Genomic DNA, 19,137 nt, shown 5'->3' with positions numbered 1-19,137 from the left:
CATGTTGGAAGCGTAGTAGATGATACTGGGTCACTTCTACACTCATGTTTGGTTTTCCATTGTGTCTTCTGTTTCTTTGATGGAATCTTCCATCCGTTCCTCTCCTCCCCCTTCCCCCAAGCCTGTTCATACGTGTGCATTGGGTATTTTTATGATGGCTGTTTTAATCTGTGTCGAATAATTTTTAAAAAGATTGATTGATTTATTTGAAAGAGTTACACAGAGAGAGGTAGAGTTAGAGGTAGAGGTAGAGGTAGAGAGAGAGAGGTCTTCCATCCGCTGGTTCACTACCCGGATGGCCGCAATGGCTGGAGCTGTGCTGATCCGAAGGCAGGAGCCAGGTGCTTCTCCTGGTCTGCCATGTGGGTGCAGGGCCCCAGCACTTGGGCCATCCTCCACTGCACTCCCGGGCCACAGCAGAGAGCTGGATTGAATGTGGAGCAGCTGGGTCTCGAACCAGCGCCCACATGGGATGCTGGCGATGCAGGCCATGGCTTTAACCCGCTATGCCACAGCGCCGGCCCTGGGGACTTTCTTGTCTATGCCTGCTGGTGTCTGAGCTGCCGGCTCCTCTGAGGCTGGGCTGAGGGAGAACCCAGAGACATCACTGCCCCACCCCGGCTGCTGCCCACCAGAGTTGTCCTCTGTTGGCTGCACGTACGCGTCCAGGACCCCAGCCGCACCCAGCGTTGGGGAAGATGCGCGACCCTGCACTGCAGGCACCCAGCTCCATGAGCACGTGCCCTGCCCTCCACCCAGCCGCCTTCCCATCCTGCCCCTCCCTGGAGCTCAGGCCTTGCTGGCTCCACGAGCCTCTTCCTCGCCTGCGTTTGTCCGCACACATTTGTGGAGTGGACGTGCGGGGCTCCGGGTCTGTCCGTGGTCACGTGCCGCATGCTCGGCGCCGTCATCTGCTCTGTCTGGAGACGGGCAGCGCTGCCCTGCGCTGGCTTCGCCTCCGGAGTTGGGGAGGGCTGGAGTGCACCTCGCTGTGTGTGGAGCTGGCCTCCCGCAGGAGAACGCGGGTTATTGGCAGGGCTCTGGTGCTGTAGCGGACGACGACCTGCGGCGTGCGGGCTGGCTTGCCTGCGGTGGACGCCCACAGGGCCCGACAGTCCATCTCTGTGTTTTCATACTGCCTAACGCCAGCCGTGGCTTCCTGCTCCCTGACACGGTAACCCGAGCCCACCCCGTCCCGTCCACGGCGGTGCCCGGCCCTCAGTCCTCGTCCCTGCCTCTGGGCAGTGTGTGTGGGACGGGCACTCCTGTCTTTGTCCTTCCTATGACTGACCGCCCACTGGCGGGTCTCGCGGTGTCTTCCTAAGTTTTGGCTGTGTGTGTTCCTTCCGTGGCTTTCCTGTGTGGATTCTGCACACGGTTTTCTGTAGGAAGCTTCTGTTTTGGGCTTTTCCTTGTGTTTCTCGTCCTCCATGGTCCCTTGATCCTGGAGCAGTCAGGATTTCCTCCCTGCCTCTCACTGAGCCTTTCAGGCATTTGTATTTTTTTCATATATGAAGTCTTAATTTTTAATCAAAACGTTTGTCCTTAGTAAGCTCTGTGTGTTAGGACCGTCCGGGTTTCAGAGGCTGCACAGAGCACAGGGTTCCCGGGAGCTGCCCGGCTGCGGGCATCCTGGGGTTCCTCTGGTGCACCTGCCGCAGCCTGGGCGTCGAGGCTGAGACGCAGTGAGACCCCACGCTTCATTCAGAGTCCGCCAGCTTCTCCCTGCTGTCTTTTTTTAGTTTCAGAATATTCCTTGCATGAACCCACAGCATGAAGTCCCCCTCAGGGCTCCCCAGTCTCTGGCAGGGCACAGACATCCATGCACTTCCGTAGTCCTCATTTTAGTGCCTCCGGGTCAGCCGGCCCTTCCCTGAGACCCGGTGTTATCTGAGCATCTTCCCGCAGCCAGTGGGTGTTGGCTGGCAGAGGTGGGCGCATGCTGGCCCCACACCCTTTCTGAGAGCAGATCAGGCATCAGGAGTGGTGGTCACTGTGGACTCAGCTAACGTGTTTCCTTGGAGCCACCAGGACATCCAGGGCTCCCTGAGGGGCTGCTGTGTTTCCTGTCTTCGAGCTGGACTCAGACTCGCTGGGAAGGCCAGAGAAGTGCAGACACCGAGATTAGTGTTGTTGCTGTGGATTTGTCTGAGAGGAGCAGCGTGGTGGGGGCAAGAGGCACTGAGTCAGCACACAGACCCCGGGAGTCCGGTGAAAGCAGGCCAGAGGCGAGCAGCCCGCAGACTCATTTATTTCAGCTGGTACAGCAGCTTATATAGCCGAGGCAGCCAATCCGGTCAAGGGGCGGTCTATGCCCTAACCAATCACAGCCTGTTGCCAGGCAGTTTCCGTTGCCAGCGGCCATCTTGGCATGGCCTTCTCACTCCACCACATTTTAGTGTGTCAGGGGTTGCTTAGGAAGCCAGGGCAGGAGGCCAGGGCGTGGGGGCGAGAGGAAGAGTCAGTGATGCTGGCCGGCTTTGAGGTCGGGAATCAAGGCTTCTGGGCCGTCAGTCACAGAAGGTGTGGCGCTCCCCTGCGCAGAGTCCTGAATGGTGAGGGACAGACCGAGGCCCGTCTCTGGGGAGGGGCCGTGACCTGTGTGGAAGGTGGGCTCTTTCCCTAATGGAAGCTTCATTTCAAACCCCGCGAGTAGGGCCGGGGGGGGGGGGCAGGGATGCTGTGCGGCTGCTCGGGTGGGCAGTCTGTCACAGCAGGTGTCCTGGCCCTCCCCTGGGCGGGGCTCACTTGCGCTGGTGGGCCATGCGCCCTGCCCCGGGTGCTGTGAGGTGGTTGGGGGAGCGTTGTGGGTGGGGTCTTCAGTCGGCTTTCCCACCCCCTTCCTCACTCTCCAAAAAGGAGCGCCGTCACGTCACAGCCGGACACTGAGAGGGGTGAGGTTTTTTCATCCCTGCTGCTAGGCGCACAGCCTGGGAGTGGCCCGTCCTCTCCAGTTTCACTGCGGCCCAGGACGTCAAGGAGACAGGAACTGGGGGTCATGTACTGAGTCGTGTGCTAAAGCAGACAGGCACAGGGGCCGGGGGGAGCCCCAGCCGTGGGCGGGCTCGTGCCTCCACCCCCTGCTCCCTTTGCTGGCAGCTGCCGTGACTGTCCAGTGCGTCCCAGCCCGGGTGTGCAGCTACATGTGTGCCCTCATGCATATGCACACTCACGCACACACAAGGGTATGTGCACACGGGGCACGCTTCTGTACTTAGGGTGTAACTTGGAGATGGCCCCTCCTCTGTGCACACAAGTCCATCTTCCTCCGGCTCGACCTTGAATAGCACCAGGTTCTCGGGTGGGTTGAGTGTCAGTCACGGCCTGGGTCCCCGTCTCACGGGGCTGTTCGGGCGGAAGCCCGTGTAATCTGTTTGCTTTCACCAAGTAAAGGATGTCAGAGCCCAGCAGGGTGAGGACGCGCCATGGGTGCCAGCGTCCCCACGGGGCCTCTGCCGCAGCCCCGGCCCCACCCCCGGCTCTGACTCCCAGTTCCTTGAGCTCCCACTTCCCAGTCCTGGGTGCTCACTTCTGGGTCCTTGGAGAGTGATGAGCGGGCCGGAGTTAGTGCCTCAGGAAACCTGGGCCCCAGGCCCTGCCCGCCACCCCTCCCCACCCGGTCATGTTCCTTCTCCTGTCACCTGGCATCATGGGGATTCCTTCCGTGGTGCTGTGATGCGTGGTCTGGGCCTCAAGCCCTACCTTTTTTTTTCTTTTTTTGACAGGCAGAGTGGACAGTGAGAGAGAGAGACAGAGAGAAAGGTCTTCCTTTGCCGTTGGTTCACCCTCCAATGGCTGCCGCGGCCGGTGTGCTGCGGCCGGCGCACCGCGCTGATCCGAAGCCAGGAGCCAGGTGCTTCTCCTGGTCTCCCATGGGGTGCAGGGCCCAAGCACCTGGGCCATCCTCCACTGCACTCCCTGGCCACAGCAGAGAGCTGGCCTGGAAGGGGGGCAACCGGGACAGAATCCGGCACCCCACCGGGACTAGAACCGGGTGTGCCGGCGCCGCAAGGCGGAGGATTAGCCTAGTGAGCCATGGTGCCGGCCAACCCTACCTTTTCAATCCTGATGAACACTCGCGCCCCGCCCCCATCTGAGCCTCATCCTGCGGGAGGGGCGCTGGGGTAGGAAACCCTCCCAGCCCGAGGCACATCCGGGCCAGGAGCGGCATGGGCCTCTCCAGGGCAGGCCGCCAGCGGAGGGGCGGGAATCCTCGTGAGAGTAGGCAGCTGCCGACCGACCGCTGCCTCTGCTTGGCCTGGGCCCTCCCCTGCCACCTCCCTGCCTCCCTGGGGTGCCCTGCTCTGCAGAGAGCCCGCCTCGGCTCTGTGCAGCAGACGCAGGGAAGGCAGACCTGCCCACTGCATGCGCAGCTGCTCCTTCCGGGGATTTTCCTTCCAGGGAGAATGCTGGAGAAAGGCGGAAGTGTTCTCACCCCCGCTCGTCTGGAGTAGGCGGGCAGAGCCAGCAAGGCCCACAGAGCCCCCAGACGCCCTGCCCCCGGCCCGGCCCCTTCTCCGAGCAGGCAGCCTCCCCTCTGCCCAACCCTGGATTCGTGGCTGTGCTGGGCCCCCTGGGAGCTTCTAGAACCAGCAGGCGTCCCGCTGAGTTGGCCTGGCGGTGGTCTGGCCACTGCCCGAGACGACATCCTGCGGCCGGGCAGGGGAGCGGGGGGAGGGGGGCCTGGCCCTCCTGCTGGCCCCGTGGCTGTCACAGGCCCAGGCTGCCCACACCAGCTGCAGGCTGCTTTGGGAAGCCTCCCCAGAGGTAGGGATGTGGCCCCACGTGTTCCCTGCCACCAGAGCCCTCCCACCGGGCGGGGGCGGGGTCCTCAGTGCTCTGGGATGGGTGGCCTGGCTCAGTTCGTTTTGCACCCACGTGAGGCTGGGAACGGGCAGCTCCCCCTCGAGGAGTCTCTGGGGCCCGGCAGGTGGCGGGGGCTGTGCTGGCTCTGGCCAGGCCTGGGCTCGGGCCCCGAGCTGCTGGCCCGTGCACTGGCCTCGGCGCCACCTCAGGGCCCTGGCCGCCTTCCACCTGCGCACCCTCACAGGAGCAGGCTCTGGTAGAAGTGAAGGGGTGCATTATGGGGGCAGGGTTCAGAGGTCAGAGTCCTGGTTCTCCAAGGACTCCTGGGCCAGGTCATCGATACTTCAAGAAAGCCACGAAAGCAAACGGAACAAAACAATGTTTTTATTAAAAACCGTGCCCACAGCACCTGGGCCCTGCAAGCCGTCGCGGGCTTCTCTTTTCCTTTCGTTGTTCTCACTGAGACGGGGCTTCCTGTGCAGTGTAGCGAGTGCTCACCCGGGGACAGGCTCTGCTTCAGCCAGAAGGGACGGGGATGGCGCTGTGCCTGCAGTGTGCACAGCGCTCCCACTCGCAGAGGGGCGCCGGGCGAGGGAGGGCCACGCTCTGGTGTGCACCGATGGCTCACCGGGAGAGAGGGGTGCTGTGGGCCAAGAGGGCGCGAGAGCCGGGACACGGGACCCCGGCCAGGCGCAGGCGCGGCGTCCAAAGGCGTTCCCTCCCCGACCAGTGGGCGCTTCTCCGGGCAGTGGCCTGGCGGCTGCTGTCTCAGGAGCCCCGCGGCCCGGGCAGGGGAGGGTGAGCGCTCCCTGTAGCCTGCACGGAGCAGCCTGGAGGGCGCCTGAGAGCGGGCGCAGGGGCTGGTGGGCAGGAGGCTGCCGCCTCTCCCTTCCCGAATCACCTGTGCCCTGGGGTGCCCGATGCCCAGCCACGCCCTCCTGAGGGGCAGCTGGTCCGCACCGGGAGCCGTGACGCTCAGCACGCTCCAGAATTCTGCTTGTCCCTGTCCTGGCCTGCGATGAAGACCCCGTACCCACTTCCTACTGTACGTGGCTCTTTGCTCCCTGCAGGTGGGAGGCCGGGGCCGCCGCCGCCGCCTCCCCACAGCCCTCCTCTCCGAGAGGCTGTGCTCAGCCGGGCACAGCGCAGAGCCGGGCCGCCAGCAGTCTGCCGCACACAGAAGACAGGAGACGGGAGCCTGGGAGAAAGTGCTGTGTTGTCACACAAACCCAAGAGCAAAGCAGAGCTGCACGCCGACTGTCACCAACACCGTCCCTAAGGCTTGAGAGCGCAGTCAGGTGCAGGGCGGGGCCGCGCTCCCTGCGCCCTGTCCTCGTGAAGGTCAAGTGTCAGCGCTGTGGTTCCCAGGGCGCACCACCCTCCCGGGGCGAGAGGGCGGGCGGCTCTGTGGCGCAGGTTCCTTCCCATGGGCCGTGACTGGTGCGCAAGTGGCTTTGGGCAGAGCGTGTAGGATTTTTGGTTTAGAATATCTCCTCCTCCACTCAGCAAATGGAGGGAGGGCAGGCAGAACCCCCCTAACTCCGGAAAAACCGTGAAGGCGTTTCTCACCCCAGACACCGCTCCTTGATTTTGCAGGGGTCGCCCCAGCGAGTATGGGGCCAGTGGCCACACTCGTCCCACAGAGGCACACAAAGGAACCAGCCACACAGAGGCCACACTTTCTACACATGGCCCGAGGCCCGCTCCCTGGTGGCAGTGGCCACCTGACCCGGCTGTCCCCGCCCTCAGGGGACAGAGGACGCCACCAGAGAGGATGGCACCCCCCGTTCTGCCATGCACTGGGGGTGTTGGCAGAGCAGTCTTGAGTCTTGGGAATGTCACACTCCTGCTTGCCGGGCGGGGGCGGGGGCACAGGCGCCAGTGGCGGCGGCAGCAGTCCGGGGACATCCAGACCGGGGCCGTGCGGGGTGTTGGCCACTGTGCCACGGCCACCTGCTGCAGACACAGCGCGTGGGCAGGAGGCGTGGCTGCGGCCTGGACTCTGAGTCTTTCAGAGAAGTTAGTACTGTTTTCATGTGGCTAAAAAAAAATTAAGCGATGGCAATTAAGAAAACCTGTTAAGGCTACACGCTGGCCTGGGCCGGGGCGGGGACGGCAGCGGGGGAGCGAGGGGCAGGGAGGTCTGCCGGTGGTACGAGGCGGCTGGGAGACCGGCAGCGGGTTTCTCAGGGCTGCGTGGCTTTATTGGAGACACTGTCGCTTTTGTCTTTCCCACGTACAAAGCTGAACGATTAATAAAAAGGCACCAGGAGACAGCAAAGACGCGTTCATTTCATGTGACACATTTTAAAAAAAGATAAAAAGGTTTAAAAAAATACTCTGGTTAACAATGCACACTTCCTACACAACAAGCAATCCCGCAAACGCTGGCTTGCTGGCTCGCTCGCTCGCTCTCTGGACCTGGCCGTGTGCGAGCGCTCAGGGTGGCGTGAGCCCGCCCTGGCCATCGCGGTGTCTTGGCCACGGGGAGGTGCCTGTGCCCGCACTGTCTGGCTGAGGAGGGAAGGAAGGAAGAAAAGAAGGAAGGAAGGAAGGAGCCGCCGCCCGTGACCGGTGCGCCGCGTCGGGGTCGGGGGTGCCGCCTGCCGGCTGTGTTGTCCGCAGCCTTGGCGGACTCCTCGCCTACAGTCTGCTGGGTGAGAGCGGTCCAGACACAGATGGTGCCGAGCCCCGGGTGGACAGCTGCTCTGGAAACCCGGGAGGGCGCGGGGGGCTGGGCATGCAGACGGTGCAGGGCTGCGAGCCGGCCGGTTCTCGGACGAGGAGGTAGAAAGAGGAGGAGGCAGCCCGGTGCCTGCGCCCTCGCCTGGCCCCGCGCGCTCGCCCGCTCGCCTTCCTAGTGTCTCTGGGATGGATGCCCGGCCGGCCCTGGGGGAGATCCTGATGGCCCAGGGCTGCCTGCCCTGCACCAGTGAGATAGACCTTCTCTTAAAAAGAAAAGAGAAAGAAAGAAACTGCTTCCTGCAGCGTGTTACAAAAAGCTTTTAAAAAAACCTTCTAATTGAAATCTAGTGTTCACGAGTCGGTAAGATCATCACTTATCAGGATTCCTTTAAACAAAAACTTCAGCGGTGGCCGGAGTTGATTGTCTTAACAAAATAGACTCCGGGGCTGCGGCGTGGCGTTCACACGAAGGAGGAGAAGCCAGTGAGTGGAGTCCGGGCGCCTGGCGCGGGGGCGTAGCTCTGCGTGGTGACCACCGGGTGCAGGTGCGGGCCCGCCTCCGTGCCCGCCACGGCCTCGTACCTGTGCGGTGCAGGGCCGCGGCCGGGCGGCCGGCGCTTCCAGGAGTTGTAGTAGGTGGGGTCGCTCATGTAGTGGTTGACGAAGGAGTGCTTGGGGGGCGCGTCTTCGTAGTCCGAGTCGGAAACCTGCGGCAGGAGGGGGGCTGTGAGCAGAGGGGCAGCAGGGGGAGCCCTGCTGGGGCCCGGGAGGAAGCAGGAAGTGACCACAGTGGGGTTGGTCACTCACTCGGGGTGGGTGTCGCCCGTTTCCAGGAAGGGGCCCCTCTGTGGTCCCGGGGCAGAACATGGAAGACTAAGGGGAGTGCTGGAGGCCCTGAGATGCGGGCAGCTACAGGCCGGAGAGAGCGAGCGCACAGGTGCAGCGTGGGGCGGGGCCCGTCCTTAGCGACTGCCCCTCCTTGGGGCCACCTCCTGGGAGGGAGACCTCGCAGAGACAGGGCCAAGATGTGAAGCCGCCCGAGTGGGCGCCCAGACAGGACCCCCGCCCACCGGCCGGGTGAGGCTGCACAGGGCGTCCCTGTGTCTGATGGCCCCTTTTCAGGGTTTCTCTCTTTTTTTCTTTTTCTAGGAAGGAAATGGCAGCCTCCACCAGGACCCCGGCACGCCTGTCTGCTGTCCATTTCCTCCAGGCGGAACGTCCCAGGTTGTCTGGGCCGACCGGAAGGCACAGCGGAAGTTGGTTTCTCTGGTGAGCGCGTGCCGCATCCTGTCAGACGCTGTCTGATACTGGGACCCTCCCCTGGGGGCCAGGGGCTGTCCGAGCCCCTTCAGGAGCCACCTGCTGCGGATGGGACCCCAGAGGTAGCCCTGGCTCTAAGCTGCTTCCCAAACTCACGGGCACAACTGTGCCTCCTTGTCCCCCAGGGTCAGTTCAGACTCCGCCAGGCCCCGAGCGGTCTGTCTGTGGGAGTTGGCCAGCCCTTCGGGACCCTGGAGGGGACAGAGAATCGTGGCAGGGCAGCGCGCCTCCTTCTAAGGTGCTTGCTGGGATGACAGAGCTGGTCGGGGGACAGCGGCGTGTTGGGCCCTCTGGCCACACAGCCTCCAGGGACCTCAAGGGGTCAGGTGCACCTGCTGTTCTTCTCTCCCTCCAGGGTGTCGCCTGCACGGCTCTAGGTGCTGTCTGAGAACCATCAGTGACATTCTGGGAGTGGGAGCCAGGGCTCGCGTGCTCCTGACCCTGTGGGTCTGGGGGGCCCAAGCCTGTGTAGCCTCAGAGCCCCCGCGGCCCTGCGGGCACGACGTGGCAGTGTCCTGTGCACGGAGGATGGGAGGCCGTGGTCCCAGTTACGGCCCCCGCCAGCCACAGAGGGTAAGTCCTTGACAAGGGAGAATGCCCACCAGCCCGCCTCTCCCTCTGCCAGGCCCAGGGAACCACAGTGATGTCCCTGGCGACTGAGAGCGGGTCAGTGATGAGAGTGTCAGCGCTGAGCCAGAGGCCCTCGTCCTGTGGGCTGCCCGGTGAGGCCAGGGACCCCCGGGGCCGTTGGACACAGGCTACAGCCATCTGCACTGCCGGAGTGGGGACTTCGTAGAATGTTCCACGCCAGCTGCCCCCGTTCTGGCACAGAGTCTCAGCCGCTGCCTCGTATTTAGTAGGCGCTCATGGAAATGCAGGGCCGAGAGTAGCCAGGGCCTGAGGGCTCCGCTTCCCCGTCTCTGATGATGGTGGGAACAGCGTGGCTGTCGTGGTGCACACTTGCCACTCACTAGAGACTCCCTCCACACGCACACGCTTGCATGAGCACTGCGACGTGGGGCCGTTCACAGGGCTCTAGGGGCCAGCTGGGCGGGAGCCTCCCCAGAGCCCACAGTCCCCTCCTGGCTCTGGGCATTTCTGGTCCACAAGCGATGTCCCTACGGTTCCAACACTCAGGCACTTTGAAGAGTAAGTGCTGTCTCGGTGCCTCCTCTGGTCTGCGCTGAGCCAGCCCTCAGCTGCCCTGACCCGGCTATGCGTCTTCTCAGGGTTCATCACTAGGCCGGCCCCGCTCTACGGGAACTGCCGCGTGTTCATGATCCACTCCCAGACCAGGCTGCGGGAGTCCTACATACACCCAGCCTGGGGGGTCAGGCAAGAGACCTGTGTTTAAGATTCACCCCCCACCGGTTTCCTGGAGGTCGTGGGCAGGCTCAGCGGTAGAGCTCGGCGCACGCGAGGCCAGTGAGGGCGGGCGCCACGCTCAGCCGAGAGGAGCGGGGCCTCCGAGGTTCGCCTCTGAACAGCCCAGGCTTAGCGGACGTGGCCTCAGCCTCGGTGGACATCAGAGTGGTAGGGGTGGGTGCAGCTTTCTCGTGCAGGGCTTCACCCTCAGCCACTGTGGGTCCTTCAGTTCAGCTCTGTCTGCCCAAGGGAGCCTCCTCGTGGGTTCAGTCTCCACGTTCTGTGTCCGGCAGAACGAGAGCCACACATGCACATGGCCTCGGGCTCACCGTCACGGGGGCCAGACCCACAACGAGGGTCTGAGTCCAAAATGACGGAGAGGCCACTCAGCCTGTGTGGTGACGGGGCACAGCGCCAGCCCCTGGTGTCGTGTGTGGGTCTCAGACGAGTCTGAGTGGTGGTGGGCGGGGCAGAGCGTGTGGGACATGCACTCTTTGTGGACACGGCCAGCGGCCACTCGGGGAACGTCAGGCATCGCTGTGCCTTCTTCACACCGCGCCTGCCCGCTCCTCCTCCAGCTGTGCGGCTGGAGAGCGCAGGGCTCATGACCAGCAGGGACCTGGGGGGGTCTGGCAGGGGGTCCCAGCCCCAGGACTCTAACGGAGTATGTAGAGAATGAAGGCATCTAATGGCCCACACCAGTGTGCATGCTCACGTGAGTCATAAAATGTCACTTAATCCCAGACTTCTCAGTAGCTGTAGGGCACCGCGAAGCTCTTTAACCAACGGGCTGGAAGTCACGGGGGATCAGGGGAGGGTCTGGAAGTCACGGGGGATCAGGGGAGGGTCTGGAAGTCACGGGGGATCAGGGGAGGGTCTGGAAGTCACGGGGGATCAGGGGAGGGTCTGGAAGTCACGGGGGATCAGGGGAGGGTCTGGAAGTCACGGGGGATCAGGGGAGGGCCTGTGACAAACGGGGAAGCTGAGGGGGAGGCCTGGGAGGAGACACACTGGGGGTGGCTGCTGCAGTGCTGGGGTCTGGAGCAGTGTTGGCCCCTTCCCGGAAGGCAGCACGCCTGCCCTGCCCTGCCCACACGGGCTGAAGGGCTCACCTCCCAGGAAGCACCGATGGACTCATGGGTGAGCGTGCGACTCGGGCCGAGCCAATGGCGTCCTGCCCTGGGAGTTTGTGCATTTTACCTGGGAAGGAGTTCACGGTGCGGGAGGCTGTGAGCCTGGAGCCACCAGACTCAGCCGGGTGGGTTTGAAAGTCAGGTTGAGAGAACGAAACAGGGGCACGGAAGGGGCAGACAGGAGACCGAGAGAGGCCTCTCTGGTTTGCTCTTCATTTAGGGAGGGTTGGGGGGAACGTCCCAGCCACGAGACAGCCGGAGCAGAAGTCGGCACTGGCTGCACAGGCAAGGGCCCCATGCAGCGTCACTTCCGCTGCCTGCGCGGTTTGCGGTCCTGCGATGTTAGTATTTTTAATGGGGGGTGCATCGGAGTATTGACAAGAAGGAAACGCGGGGAGGTTTTCAGAGTTCTCGTGTGATGTGTTTCCCAGGAAACCGAGGAAGCAGAGATGAGCGGATGCAGCGTCAGGGTGCACAGGTGCCTACCCAGCCGCTAGCAATCTGAACGGGCCGGGCACTGTGCTCGCACGATGAACGCCCAAATTTACTAGGGAATTAATTAGGCGTGAGAGGCTTGCTGTTAGTGGGCTGGAGCGGGATTTTGAACAATGGATTTCAAAAATAGTTTTTTTAAGATGTGTTTCAAACAGCGGAGCGAGAAAGCAGCAACAAACCATCTTATTTCTAACGAGGGAGACGGAGGGCGCCACGGCCTGGGTCACGGGACACTAATTCGGAGCGCTCTGATCAGGCAGGCTTGTATGCACCTGTGAGTCACAGAATTTTCACAGGTTTTCTTTCCTTTTTTTAGTGATATTTCTGAAAATGGTTTAAAATATATCCCGGCGGCGGGGGGTGGGGGGGAAGGACAGCGTCCCTGTTTTCCTGGTGAAGTGTCGGCTTCGCAGAGGCGGTCTCTGAGCTGAGACGGCACTGACCCCTCTCCCTGGACGCTGCAGAAGGCGCGGGCAGGAGAAGCCAGCTCCGTGGATGCTGTCCTACATCCATGCTGTGTCACCCACAGAGGTGAACCCGGGCAACAGAGTACCCCCCCACCCCCCAGCCCTGAACCCTGGCTTCCCTGCGGTTATGCCTCGGAGGGGAAATACCCTGAACCCGAATTGAAGTCCAGGCCACTTCCTAGAGGCAGGGAAGCAATGAACCGGCTGCAAGTGTAAAGAGAGAGCCGAGAGAGAGGCAGCCGAAACCAAGAGGAATGTTTCAAAGACTGGCGCGACCTGGCCACAGGAGCAGGGCTGTCGGCTGGATCCCAGGCCGGAGCAGTGCGTCTCCGTGACGCGGTCAGGGATGCCGGTGAGCGGAGTGGGGTCAATGGCTGGGTGCAGTGCCCACGGCGGAGGGCCGTCCAGGCTCTTAGGGGGGATGCGAGAGAGAGGCCGGGAGCGCCTGGCCAGAACACGGCCGCCCCGGTGGCCGGGGCGGGGGGAGAGGCTCTGCAGGGCCCAGGCCGTCCCTCCGAGGAGTGGGAGCCGAGTTCACGCAGGAGAGGAGAGCGGATCTCGGAGGCGAGTCCAGCCGCGTGGCCAAGCGAACATCTCAGCAGCAGCAGTGACCGGAGGGACAGCTCTCGGCACGCGGAATCGCTGCAGCGTGTAAGCAGGAGTGAAATGATCTGGATTTAAAGACGCGACAGGAGAGTGCATTGCATCCGCAAGAAACAAAGCCAGCAGCTGCCCAGGGCCCTGGCGGGAAGGCTTCCAGCTGGTGGTGCTGATTTTTCCAAAGAACTAAAGGAAACTGCATTTTAAGCACTAAAGGGAGGTCTGATAAGTGTGTCACACCGAATGGAAAATGATAATAAGGAGACAGGAATTATGTTAAAAAGGGAGAGAGCCACACCCCACTCCATAGCCACACCGGGAACGACAGAGATGACGGAACAGCCAGAGAAAGCTCACCGTGTACAGGAGAGCCACGCACAGCCGACGTCTAATCAGACCTGGACGCGGAGGGCAACGGGGTGAGGGGAAAACGCTCAATGAGAACAGAACTCACCAGAACCTTCAAAAAAGATGGGGGGGGGGGGTGTTCGCACAGCAGCCCGAGTGCCCCGCCTCGGAGCGCCTGCGCTGGGTCCCGGCTCTGCTCCTGCTGCCGCACCCCCCGGCACGCAGGTGACGGCTCTGAGCACTCGAGTCCCGACAGCTGCAGGTCCCAGTTCCTGGCTTTGGTGGGACCCAGCCCCAGCTCTGTGGGCATCTGGGGACTAAGTCAGCAGATGGATGAAGAGTTCTGTTTGTATCTTTCTGTCTTTCAGGCAATTAAAAGTAAGTGAGGAAAATGAAAATGAAATTCATTCTCAAATACGTAAAAACTGACACGTTTACTGCTAGACGACCTGCCTCCCAAGACAGTGTGCCGGGCTGAGGGCCACCGAGAGCCGGCGGGGACGGCGGGCACAGCAAGGGCGTCACACGGCGGTTGTTAAAGACCGCAGTGACGCACCTTCCTCACAGCTGTTGAAAAGCCGTCACGTGAAAGGTACCTGACCGTACTGCTCGGGACTGCGCCTATAGCCTGCGGCTTACTTAACGGGAACGGCCCGAGGGTGAGGACATGACACGGTGGTCACCCGAGTACAAGGAAACACAGAAGACTGGAAACAGTAAAGAAGGCCAGCCGTGGCGAAATGGGCAGCACGCACTTGTTCCAGTAGTAAGTAACGGTGTGTCCTGTTTTTAACATGCCCAGGTAAGGCGGCTGTGATAGGAGCCCAAAAAGAGGAGGAAATACAGCTGTGTGAAACCGAGGCGTCTACACGGCACTCAAGTTCAGTGTAGATGTAAAGTGGACATTAATACCGGAGCCAGCCAGTGACAGAAGTCACTGCAAGACTTAAAGTAAAACAGTGAAGTTAAAATGGTGTGCTAGGGGCCGGCGCCGTGGCACAGCGGATTAACACCCTGACCTGACGCACCGGCCTCCCATGTGGGCGCCAGTTCGAGTCCTGGCTGCTCCTCTTCTGATCCCCCTCTCTGCTGGGGCCTGGGAAAGCAGCAGATGACCCAGGTGCTTGGGCCCCTGCACCTGCATGGGAGACCCAGAGGAAGCTCCTGGCTCCTGGCTTCCCATCAGCACAGCTCCAGCCGTTGCAGCCAATTGGGGAGTGACCCAGCAGATGGAAGACCTCCCTCCCTCCCTCCCTCTCTCTGCTTCTCCTCTCTGTGTGTAACTCTTTTAAATAAATAAATAGAATCTTTTAAAAAAAATGATGTGCTAGAAAAATCCATTTAACAAAAATGAAGAATGGAAAAATGAAGATAGCAGACATGGAAGCTAAATATCAAAATGGCAGACATGAATCTACCTTCTCAGTAATTACGTAGGTAAGAGTGGATGGACAACCCAGGTTCTAGGCAGGACAGTGTGACCCAACAGAGGCTGCCCACAGAGACTTCTGGATGTAGACACAGGTTGACAGTAAACAGATGGACAGCACACTCAAGTACATTCCAGTAACCACAAGAACTGGAGTAACCATATCAATGCCAGGCACAGCAGACTTGGAGACAAGGACTGTTACTGGGACTAAGGGGGGCATGCTGTAAGCTAAAAGGACACACGCTAATCCAGCACACGCAACCGGCATGCACAGCTAAGCACCTCGCAACAGAGCCCCAGAGTACATGGAACCAACCGCCAGAGCCGGCGAGAGACAGCCCAACAACAGTCACGTCCGCGCACTAGTGCACGCGTCGTCACAGGGGGGAGGCACGGGGGGAACGGCTGTAGATCAGCCGGACCTCACACATCTAGAGAACTCTGACGGTGGGGTACGATGCCTTCTCAAGTGGATAAGGAATGTGCTCCCACACGGACCATACGCTAGACCATGAAACAAGACTCGACACTTAGAAGGATGGGGAACGTAAAAGGACTGTCTCTCTGACCACATGCAATAGGATACAGGATCTTAGGAAACACCCGAAATGAGTGAAACCAAAGCACAACATAGTAAAATCGGATTCCAAGCGCTGCTTCCCGTGACGTGCACCTGGGGGTGCAGGTCCCTGCCAGGTGTATGGGAGGCCTGGACTGAGTTCTGGCTCCTGGACATTTTGGGGAGTGAGTGGACCAGTGGTTGGATATGTGTCCTCGGTGCCACTCAAGTGTGCGGGACCCAGCAAACACAGTGCAATATTCAACCTGCATTTACCAGAATTAAAGGTCGCAAGTCAACAACCCCAATTTCCTAGTTAACAAACTAGAAAAAGTAAACTCAAGCAGAAAGAAGGAATTGAAGATCAGAGTAGAAATAAGAAAAATCGCAGGGAAAAGTGCGCGGAACTACAGCTGTTTCTTCACAGTCCTCGGCTACAGTGACAGAACCTGACAAGGACAGACCGCCCCGGCTACCGCCGATGTGCCGTCAGCGGTCAGGGCAGAACTGGAGTGGGCGGGTGCTAGGCTGAACTGCGGACAAACCCCAGTCTCAGAACAGCGGTGCCTCATCCCGCCTGGCAGGGCTGGGGTTGGCACTGAGTGGAGATTTGCCCCAGACCTGGCCCACGGGGAGAGCTCAGGACATACGGCGCCATCAGCAGCTCCTCACACGGCCGTGAGAATCGCGCACTCCTACTGTGTGTGCCCACAGCGGAGGTGAGGCAGCTGCCTGAGATGCGCCTCTGAAGGCAGAGAGAGGCCTGCTGGGTGCTGTGCTCCCCTCCCCAAGGGCCAGGCGCTGCCTCTGCTCCGAGCGGCAGGACACAGGCAGCTCTTCCCGGCTTTCCTGGCAACCCCAGGAAAAGGTGAGGCGCCGGCACCTTCCCGAGTACCTGCACGGCTGCCCGCTGCCGCCAGCCCTAGGACATGGTGCAGGCAGCAGACCTGGCATCCTTAGTCAACACACGCAGCGCTGAGCGGAGCCGGGGCTCGGCAGCTCCCACCTGCTGTCTCTCCCTGAGTTCATTTACAAACCGCGGTGGGAGAGAAGCCATTGTCCAGAGCCTCGGGGCTCAATAAGGCCCGAATTCAGGTCAAAATGAAGGTGAGACTGGTTTCAGATGAAATATTGATTTAGAGCATGAATGCCAAGAGGTGGGGCAGGCCTACGTGTCCAGCAAATGGCTTGATTTTCGCCCCTTACAAAGCTCGGCACATCTGAAAGGAAAAAGGACGGAGCGGGACAAACTCCCACCTCTGCTGCAGCCGCTGGTGCTTGGTGCTGGTCAGTGCAGGACTTGGGCAGAACACGTGAGGACAGGACGTGCCGCACCCCCACGGCTGCCCCCCCCACCCCCGACGTATCCCTTGTGCTGCGCCGAGTCTGGGCCCACGGTGTGGGCACGACTGGAGGCTGAACTCCCTCCGAGGCCCCATTTCTTTAGACTCAAATCTGAACTGACCCTGACCCACCCCTGTGTACACGCCCCTCTGCACCCGGAAGCGAGCCAGGCAGCTCCGTGGGGAGGCTGGGGAGGCGGCTGGAGTCCCGTCATGCCTGGTGGTCCCCTTTCCCATCCAGCCTGCAGGCCGCGGTGCGCTTCACTCTGGGGCTTAGACTATCAGGTTTCATGGAGACCTGAGAAGCCGTCAGGTTCACCTTTGAAAGCAAACAGCACACAGGCCTGCAGGTGAGCGCCGCGTCCTGGGAAGTGAACGCTCTTTGCTAGGCCTGGTCCATCGGCACCGTTCTAGGACCGAGTTCCCAGTTCCTCCAGGACCAGATGAGACTGTATGTTGTACGTGAGCACCCGGCTGGCACGTGCACGGCCCGCCAGGCGCTCCGTGCAGGGTGCTCTGCTCTGCGGGGGCCCTCGGGAGCCCCAGCCTCGCCCGTCTCTTACTCCAGCTCCAGGACGTGGGGGTCGGCTCTTCCGGCCTGGCCTGGCCTGGGGGGTGGCTGTGTTCTCACCTGGGTCTCCTGCCCCAGGGCGCGGCGTGTGGCTCACATGGGGTGGGGATCTCTCACTGCAAGTGGGGAGTGGTGGCCGCTGGCCCCTGGGGGCACGGTGGGCACTGACCTCGGACTCTGAGGCATCCGCGGAGTTCTCCTTGAGATTCATGCCCTCGGTCAGCACGGTGCCGTTGTACTTGTTGCAGATGTCCTCGTCTGAGTAGTGCAGCCCACCTGGGCTGGGCCGTGGCGGGGATCTGGGGACGGACAGATGCCACAGTTACTGGGCTAAAGATGCCCCTCCCTGAGCCTCCCGCCCTCTGGCTTCAGCAGGTCTGAATGAGGGAGAATCCGCAGCTCTGACAGGTGGACAGAGTCCCAGCCCCACCTAGCTGATGCGTCTACAGCTCCCCCTTCCTGGACACAGTCTCAGGGACTGGATAGGCTCGGGGACACGAAGGCCTGAGCCTCTGCCCCCATGGACGGGCCTGGAGAAGCTCAAGTACCAAGAGCACCAGGAACTTCAGGGTGCCCGGGAGGAGGGGTACACTGGACCCAGGTGAAGACGGTCACGGAGGAGGCCATGAGCACCAGGCCAGGGCGTGTGGGTTGTACCCCACCGGTCAGAGGGAGCTAGAGGAGTCGCTGCTGGACCTGGCTCTTCTGCAGGGCTCAGGCGCTGGGCCAGGTGGGTGTTAGCTGTGTGGTAGGCAGTGAGCTGGCCCCTCGCTGCTGCGACTCCCCCCACCAGCACCAGAGCTCTGGGCCTGTGCCCTGCTTCTAATCACTGGGATGTGGAGAGGGGAGTCCCTGCCAGGGTCAGGTTTCATCACAGAAAGGGCAGGGGACCGTCCACTGTTGGGATGACGTGACGTTACGTCAGGCCCCTTGGCCAGCTGGAGACAGATGCCTGTGCTGGGCTCTCAGAGGCCTGCCACACACTGGGAACGGCCCTGCGAGACCCCACGGCAGAGGACCAAGAAACTCCAGCCGGGGCCCTGGTCCAGCAGCCCCAGGAATGCACTGTGCCTGTGGCCTCCAGATGACAATACCGCCAGGACCTCTGTAGTAGTAGGGGCCAGGACCTCTGGTGAGGGCAGTCTCTGGCTGGCCATGGGCAGCTGGCTCTTCCTGGGCACCGTGAGGGGCCTTCCTGCTGTCCAGGGCCCCCGGCAGCCCCAGACAAGGCTCTCTGCTGTGAGAAGGTGGTGGCAGAGGGCCGAGTGAGTAGACTACGTGGTCTGTCTCCCGCTGTGAATTATGGGCCTCGGCACCAGTCAGGCGGCCTCGGGGTTCCAGACCCAGACCAGAAGCCATGGCGGCCACTCTCGGGCTTTACAGAGGCTGGGAGGACCTGACAGCTGCTGGCCTGCGGCTCGATGGGGGTCACTTCCGCGTCAAGTCCATCCCATAGGAAAGACACTGCCTTGATGTGGTGGAGCCCAGAAGGCTCCTGATCTGTGTACTCACAGGGAGCTGGATAACCAGTCGGCCCCACTCGCTTACCCAGGCCCTTCTGGGTCAAGGGTGCCCAGACCAGAAGACCACGGCCCACAGATTGTGAGGCAAGTTGAGGCTAGCCCCTCTCCGCTCTGGGAAACCCACAGGAGGGCAGCGAGGTGAGTGGCTTCTTCATCTGCGTGCATACCCACGTCTCAGGATCTGGACCACTGCAGGAGGGCGTGGAGCACAGAAAACCGTAACACACCGCCACACCCAGGGTGTGCAGCTGACGGCGACACCGAATCCGAGGCCCTGTGAACCGGGAGTTCCCCAGAGTGACCAGAAGGCCAAGTTCCTGCCTGTCAGGGGTCCAGGTCATGTCCCTATACCCCCGAGATCTGGCCTCTTGCATCCTTAGGAATGTCCAGAAACAGCTCTGGCCTCTGCCGGCCCTGCCTCCTGGACTCAGCCCTGCCCAGGTGCGTCCATGTTTTGCTTTCTGCAATCACAGGGGCACGTGGGGGGCCA

The 19,137-nt window shown here is 61.5% G+C and overlaps 1 protein-coding gene across 2 annotated transcripts in view; it reads right to left on the bottom strand.

Moving 5' to 3' along the window:
* Positions 1-7,078: 7,078 nt before the first annotated feature.
* Positions 7,079-19,137, bottom strand: part of SDK1 (sidekick cell adhesion molecule 1) — a 982,790-nt gene continuing 970,731 nt past the window's right edge. For both annotated transcript variants that reach the window (XM_070064289.2, XM_070064294.2), the window contains exons 44-45: positions 17,294-17,423; positions 7,079-8,198 (exon numbers count right to left, since the gene is read on the bottom strand). In XM_070064289.2, the coding sequence (XP_069920390.2) occupies positions 7,953-8,198; positions 17,294-17,423 (376 nt within the window). In that variant the 3' untranslated portion in view covers positions 7,079-7,952. The remainder of the gene's footprint in view (positions 8,199-17,293; positions 17,424-19,137) is intronic.

This window comes from Oryctolagus cuniculus, chromosome 19, assembly GCF_051225735.1.
Source record: "Oryctolagus cuniculus isolate XC-2025 breed Fujian yellow rabbit chromosome 19, ASM5122573v1, whole genome shotgun sequence".
Classification (NCBI taxonomy): domain Eukaryota; kingdom Metazoa; phylum Chordata; class Mammalia; order Lagomorpha; family Leporidae; genus Oryctolagus; species Oryctolagus cuniculus.
The sequence above is the reverse complement of the archived record's forward strand: the minus strand, read 5'-3'. Positions and strand labels throughout refer to the sequence as shown.